The following is a 6,893-nucleotide window of genomic DNA, read 5'->3' on the forward strand; positions in this document are numbered from 1 at the left end:
ATGTACCCGATCTATTGGAACATTCTGAGGTTTGTTCCAGGAAACCCTTATCTCAAAAATGTTCCTGGCACAGTCCTCAGTTGGGAGGGGTTGGACTCTGGGTTGAAGAGTTCAGGTAGACTCTGGGGTGAAGAGTTCAGGTAGACTCTGGGGTGAAGAGTTCAGGTGGCCAGTAATTTTCCACTTTCATAACTACAGAACTCATGTGTAAAATTCCCAAATTAATACGTAAAAAACCTAGAAGATATATTAACGTGATATAACTAATATGATATACTAAGAGAATAACAATTTTATTTCATAAAACAAAGACTATTAGTGAGCTATATAAATACTGCTATAAAAATTTTTTTCTATGATGGGGCGGGGGCGGGGGTGGGGGGTGGGATTTATACTCCAGAAACCATTTCTTAAATTAGTCACTGAAAGAGGATTCGAGGTGAAGAGACCTCCTTCCGCTTAACAAAGGCTCCATTTGTTTGCCATGCCCCATTCTCTGAGTGAACTTTCCCACTGGCAGTCCTTTGTGCTGAGTTGTGTGCGTTGCACGTGTGTGTGAGGCATACACTTGTGCCTTCATTTATTTGCATAATGGTCTCATCTTAATAAGATGTCTTGTTTAGGTTTGGCCACAAGAGGGCAGTCTTCGTTGCTTTGGCAAGCTACTTTCCCTAGCTGTTCCACACATCAGGCTGTGTTACTGAAGTCCTTCATTCACCAAGACTTAAGCACCCATCCATAGAAGGTCTCAGTACATCTATCATACATCGCTGAACCACGGGACTCCTAATGTCATTGACCCTGTAGGTCTATATGCCCCTCCAAAGTCCCTATGTTGAAATCCTAATCTCAGACACGAGCATGTTCTATTTGGAGGTGGGTCCTTTGGGAGGTGCTTGCACCCTTATAAAGCAGGCCACACGAGGCGTTTTCATGGGTGCAGATACAATGAGAAGGCGGCCATCAGCCAGCAAGGCAGAAAGGGCCCTCACAAAATCCAACTCTACAGACATCTAATCCTGTGCTTCCCGTCCCTAGAGCTGTCAGAAAGTTCTGTTATTTATAAGCTACTCAGTCTGATTGTTTTCCTGGGTTTTTTTGTTTGTTTTTTGTTTATTATTTTTGTTTGTTTGGGTTTTTTTTGAGACAGGGTCTCACTTACCCTTGGCTCTAAACTTACTAGGTAGGTGAGGATGGCCTTGAACTTCGGATCCTCCTTCCTCTACCTCCCAAAGTGCTGGGATTGCAGGGGCTGGAACCCAGGGTGACTTGCATGCTAGGTAGACACTCTTCCAACTGAGCCACACCCCTAGCTCCTCAGTCTATGATACGTTGTTATAAGAGCATGAGCTAAGATACTTGGCTAGGATTAAGGCACCTGATTCCTAGATGCTTCCCAGAATAAAGGAGAATAGCCCTTGGTCTAGCTCCATGGAAGCTTTGTGCAGGCCCCTTCTGCACTGTAGCAAGCCTTTACTTTATAGTAAAATTCTCCTTTTTTGTTTGCATGGAATACATAAACCTGGATTTTATTATTTTTATTGCAGTCAATTTCTTAACAACTAGATACCTCAAAACATTCACTTTTTTGTTTTGTTTTATTTTGTTTTGAGACAGGGTTTCTCTGTGTAGCCCTGGCTGTCCTGGAACTCACTCTATAGGTAGACCAGGCTGGCCTCAAACTCAAAAATGCGCCTGTCTCTGCCTCCCAAGTGCTGGGATTAAAGGCATGCGCCTCCACTGCCCAGCAAAACATTCACTTTTAAAACTGCATTTGAATTAGACTTTATAACATTTAGTCTTTAGATTATGTACATATTACTAACTAAGGTATATGGCTTTTACTTTTAAAATATATTTTATGTGTGTATGCATATGGGGGGGGGGAGGTGCTATATGTGTGTAGTACCTGAGATGTCCAAAAGAGGACATCGGGTATTACAGAGCTGTGGTTACAGATAGATGTCAGCCACCCGACATGGATGTTGGGTGTTCGAACTGAACGTCAGTCCTCTGGAAGAACAGCAAACATTCTAAGCACTAAGCTATCTCTTCAGGCCTGGAAAGTTTTCGCTTGAACTTATTGAATCACCTGTTGTAGAAACTAAGAAAGGAAAGAATCTTGTGAGAGGAAAGCCAGCTCCTAGCCCCACTCTCCCAGTGGATGGCGCAGCGCTCAGAAAGGCACACAGGGCAGACGACTCAGACTTGGCTGTGGGTACTTAAAGTGCAGGTAGCGGGTCTCCATCTCTACCATCTGCATCTCTGGGTAGAGCCCAGGAATATTTATGTCATAACACTACCCTAGCACTTAAGACTGACAGCTATCACCAAGGAAAGCCTGAAGCAGCTCACTCCATGAGAAACCTAGGCAATACCTTAGGAGTGGACATGAAGCGTCCCAGACTTGAATTCTCCACATTCAAACTGGTTAAGGAAGTGAAGTACATAGTGGCTGATTGCACTGGATGGGATTTAAAGTGCCTTTGTTTCTCTTATTTTTACATTCCCTCTTCCCCTCATTCCCTCCCCTACCACAGTTCCTTAAAGGCAATAACAACAACAACAACAACAATAATAATAATGTAAAACCAGGTTGTTAAAGCTAGTTCCAATATCCAAACACTGCATCATGCATCTTGTTGGTGCTCAGTAATGAAGCAAACTCTTCCCCATGAAGACAGACTCAAGAGGCAGCAAAGGATGCTTCTATAGATTGAAATACATCTGAGCTTTCAACACACAGGAAAAAAGAAGCAGGAGCCTTCTTCCTGCTTTGCCGAGTGGCCTTGCAGAGCTTGCAGTCTTGCAGAGCTGACACTGATACAAATATGCAAATATGCTATTACTCACCCCTGCTTTAGAATGTGGAAGGCATAGGAAGAATGAGCTACAGCCACCCAGAGTTAGGAGCTCACACTTCATGCCCAGGAAGCCAAGCAGAGCAGAACCCCTCAGACCTCAGGCCTCAGGCCTCAGCCCACGTTGTGATCTTTTCTGACCCTTGCCAAGGCCCCTGGAATCAATGTGGCCTGATACATAAACAGTGCCAGATCCCTGGGGAGAACGCTACTGGTGACTGAGAACCCAGAGTCTCCATCCCCACTGGAAGCTGGGAGAGAAAGCTGGCCTCAGGCAGGCTGCTCACAAGGAGACTGGGTGCCCCACCCACCTACCCCTCCACCCTCCAACTGGTAGGCTGTTCTCTGCTACAGGTGAAACAGGCAGGAAGGATTTTCAAAAGCAACAACGAAAGACTTAAGACAGGAAACTCTTTCAGGGGAGTTTAAAAACTTTGTAGACACAAAAATTCCCTCTATTGAAATATAAGAAACATCTTATGATATGGCTTGATGGTTAAGAGCACTGACTGCTCTTCTAGAGGTCCTGAGTTCAATTCCCAGCAACCACATGATAGCTCACAACCATCTGTAATGGGATCCAATAACCTTTTCTGGTGTGTCTGAAGACAGCTACAGTATACTCATTTATACAAAATAAATATTCTTTTAAAAAATAACAACAACAAAGATAGGATTTTATCCCAGCCTGTGCCAGACTTCTGCCCAGCCCCACCTCCCGGTGTCAAAGCTCTGCCTTCCTGATCTACCCCCAGTATTTTCTTGCTTTCCTTTTCTTTCTTTCTTTCTTTCTTTCTTTCTTTCTTTCTTTCTTTCTTTCTTTCTTTCTTTCTTTCTTTAATTATTTATTTATTATATGTAAGTACACTGTAGCTGTCTTCAGACACTCCAGAAGATGGTTGTGAGCCACCATGTGGTTGCTGGGATTTGAACACAGGACCTCTGGAAGAGCAGTCAGTGCTCTTAACTGCTGAGCCATCTCTCCAGCCCCCTTTTCTTGCTTTTCAATAGTCCATCCTGGCTGACAAGTTCCACAAGAGATAGAATTCACAATTAGAGCCCATAGATAATTAAGCATTCATGCCCCAAATAAAGCAGAAATCCTTGCTATGCCCTTACTCTGAGAGCACTAGGGTCTCTTTCCCCAGCCCACTGAGGTTCAGTCTCCTTGCACACACCCTTCTTGGGTACCTGGGATATAAATGGAGCTACCATTGCTCCAATGCGACACAGGGAGCCGCTGGTTCCCATCCCTATAGCACGCATCGGGGTTGGGTAGACCTGCAGAGAAAAGAAATAGAAAACACCCATTGGTGACTGGTCGTCCCAGGATTCTCTCCTTCCCTTCCCTCTCTAGATCAGGTTTCTTTATTTGTAGCATACTGGTTGGATTTCGGGGCAGAAGATGCTCTTTGTCTTTGGGATACAGTTTTGAACTTTTTAAAAAAAGTTACATTTATTTATTCCCCATGTGTGCGTGGATATGCATGCATTTATGGTGCATGTAGAGATCAGAGGAAAGCTCGAAGGAGTCAGAGCTGTCCTTCTATCACGTCAGTCTAAGAGATTGAACTCAGACTGTCATGTTTGGCAGCAAGTGCCTTTTCCCAGTGAGCCATCTCCCAGCCCGTGGTGATTAATTTTTATTGTCAACATATTTGGATGCAGAGCTGCTTAAATTAATAAAGAACAGAGCACTGGGCATGCCCCAATCAGTTGTTTAATCCACTAATGAACTCAAAATTTAGATAGACTAGAATTTTGGAAACCTCGTTAGAAGACGTGGGCACTGGCATGTGCTTTTGAGGGTGTATCATAGCTCGAATCCCTTCTTGTTACTCCCCTGGCTTCCTGGCTGCTATGAGGTAACCAGCTTTTCTCTCCCACACCCTTTGACAATGGTGTCTCTGTTACAGACCAAAGGGTAAAACAGACAGCCATGAGCCAGGACAACTGGAACTGAGCTAAAAGAGATCTTCCCTCCCCAAAATTATTTCAGGCATTTGTCATAGTGACAAGTTTGACTAACATCCTGATTTTACAAGAAAGGAAAGAGATCTTGTCTTTGAGAGACTGGATTTCAGTAGACTGAACAAAAGAGGGGAAGCCCATATCAAACTCTCTGATATCATTCTCATAGAATGTTTTAAGAAACTTGTCGAATGGTTAACAGCAGACAGAGATGCACAGATTGAAAGCTTGCTGGGCGTGTCCTGTGTAGCCACGTCATTTTCCCATGCTCACCTCAGCAGTGTAAATGTAGATGGTGTTGAAGTTTGCTGCCACCAGGGCCCTCAGCATGAAGAGGAAGCCAATGAGGCCTGCACTGAAGAGGAAACAGAGGAGTTACAGGAACCGACACAGAGGACCTTCCAAGATGGTCTCACAAAGCTCTGAGCCTTGGCAGGATGCTGTCCTCAAATGGCCTGACTGGGACATCCTAAGCCAGTTTCCTTACAATCTATTCTCCAAATCACGATGCTTAGGCCTGAGGATCCCTGATGCTGAGGCCCTCCTGAGGCTTCCCATGAGCACATGCCTTGGGAATGGTACTTATTGGTATAATTGCTTTGCCTGCATGTGCATATATATAAATATATGTTCGTTACATGTATGCCTGGAAGGTCAGAACAGGGCATCAGATCCCCTGGAACTGGAATTCAGGTGGTTGGGAAACATTCTGTAGGTGCTGACAACTGAACCTGGGTCCTCTACAGGAGTAGCAAATGCTCTTATCTGCTAAGCCATCTCTCCAGCTCCCCTCTTATCTCTTCTTTAAATCAGTAGATCGCCTAGTCCCTTGTAAGATGTAAATGCTCTGTGGTATTGTCTAGAGAGCAATGACATGCAGAAAACAAGAGATTGTGTGGTGCCCAGACACAACAAATACATCCACAACACAAGTCCTGCATCTAGGGCCCATTGTGGAAGAGGGGTCAGAAAGACTGCAGGGAGTTTGCTCTAAGAAAGTATATCCTAGAAATGTCAGAGAGGCTGTACCCATAAAGTCTCATCCCCATGGCTATCTGAACAAGACCTGAATACCAATGATACCAATGGACATGCTAACATGGAAGAAAGCTCTCAGGGCCTCAATTCTAGACAAAGAACTATAATCAACTGGGAATACTAAGAGCAGGAGCAATGGTTGTCCCCAAGGAAACCTCCTCCCACATTGGTTATCCAACAGCAAATGGTCACCCCTGTGATCACAAACATACAGGTAATAGTATATGGACTGAGCAGGATGTATTTATGTATTTAGAGTGTGAGTGTGTGTGTGTGTGTGTGTGTGTGTAACAATGAAAAGTTTTTAAATGCCATAAAAGAAAGCAGGAAGTACATGGGAGAGATTTGAGGAAGGAAAGTAAAGGGGATAATGATGTAATAATAACTTCAAAAAATAAAGAAAAATCTCAAAAAAGACCCAATTCACATATCTAAAAGAGAGAGCAATGGCAGACTGTCTCAGTCAGGGTTTCTATTGCTATGATGAAACACCATGGCCAAAAGCAACATGAGGAAGGAACAGTTTATTTGGCCTACACTTCCACACAGTAGTCCATCATTGAAGGGAGTCAGGACAGGAACTCAAGCAGGGCAGAGACCTGAAGGCAGGAGCTGATGCAGAAGACGCCATGAAGGGGTGCTGCTTACTGGCTTGCTCCCCTGACTTGCTCAACCTGCTTTCTTATAGAACCCAGGACCTCCAGCCCAGGGGTGGCTCCAAACACAACAGGAGAGGCCTTCCCCTATCAATCACTAATTAAGAGAATTTACTGCAGGGGCTAAAGAGATGGCTCAGCAGTTAAGCACACCGATTGCTCTTCCAGTAGACCTGAGTTCAATTCTCAGCACCCACATGGTGGCTCATAAGCAGCTGTAGCTCCAGCTCTTAGCGATCCGATGCCCTCCCACAGACAAATATTCAGGCAAAATACCAATGCGCATAAAATAAAAAGATATAAATCATAAATAAATATTGAGAGAGAGAGAGAGGAAGGGAGGAAGGAAGGAAGGAAGGAAGGAAGG

At 44.3% G+C, this 6,893-nt stretch overlaps 1 protein-coding gene across 1 annotated transcript in view; it reads right to left on the reverse strand.

The window, feature by feature from the left end:
• The window catches only part of Svopl (SVOP like), a 64,676-nt gene that overhangs the window by 23,979 nt on the left and 33,804 nt on the right, over nucleotides 1-6,893 (reverse strand). The window contains exons 13-14 of the mRNA XM_021164258.2: nucleotides 5,106-5,187; nucleotides 4,053-4,142 (exon numbers count right to left, since the gene is read on the reverse strand). Coding sequence (XP_021019917.2) covers nucleotides 4,053-4,142; nucleotides 5,106-5,187 — 172 coding nt within the window. The remainder of the gene's footprint in view (nucleotides 1-4,052; nucleotides 4,143-5,105; nucleotides 5,188-6,893) is intronic.

The sequence above is a fragment of the Mus caroli genome, chromosome 6, assembly GCF_900094665.2.
Source record: "Mus caroli chromosome 6, CAROLI_EIJ_v1.1, whole genome shotgun sequence".
Taxonomy (NCBI): domain Eukaryota; kingdom Metazoa; phylum Chordata; class Mammalia; order Rodentia; family Muridae; genus Mus; species Mus caroli.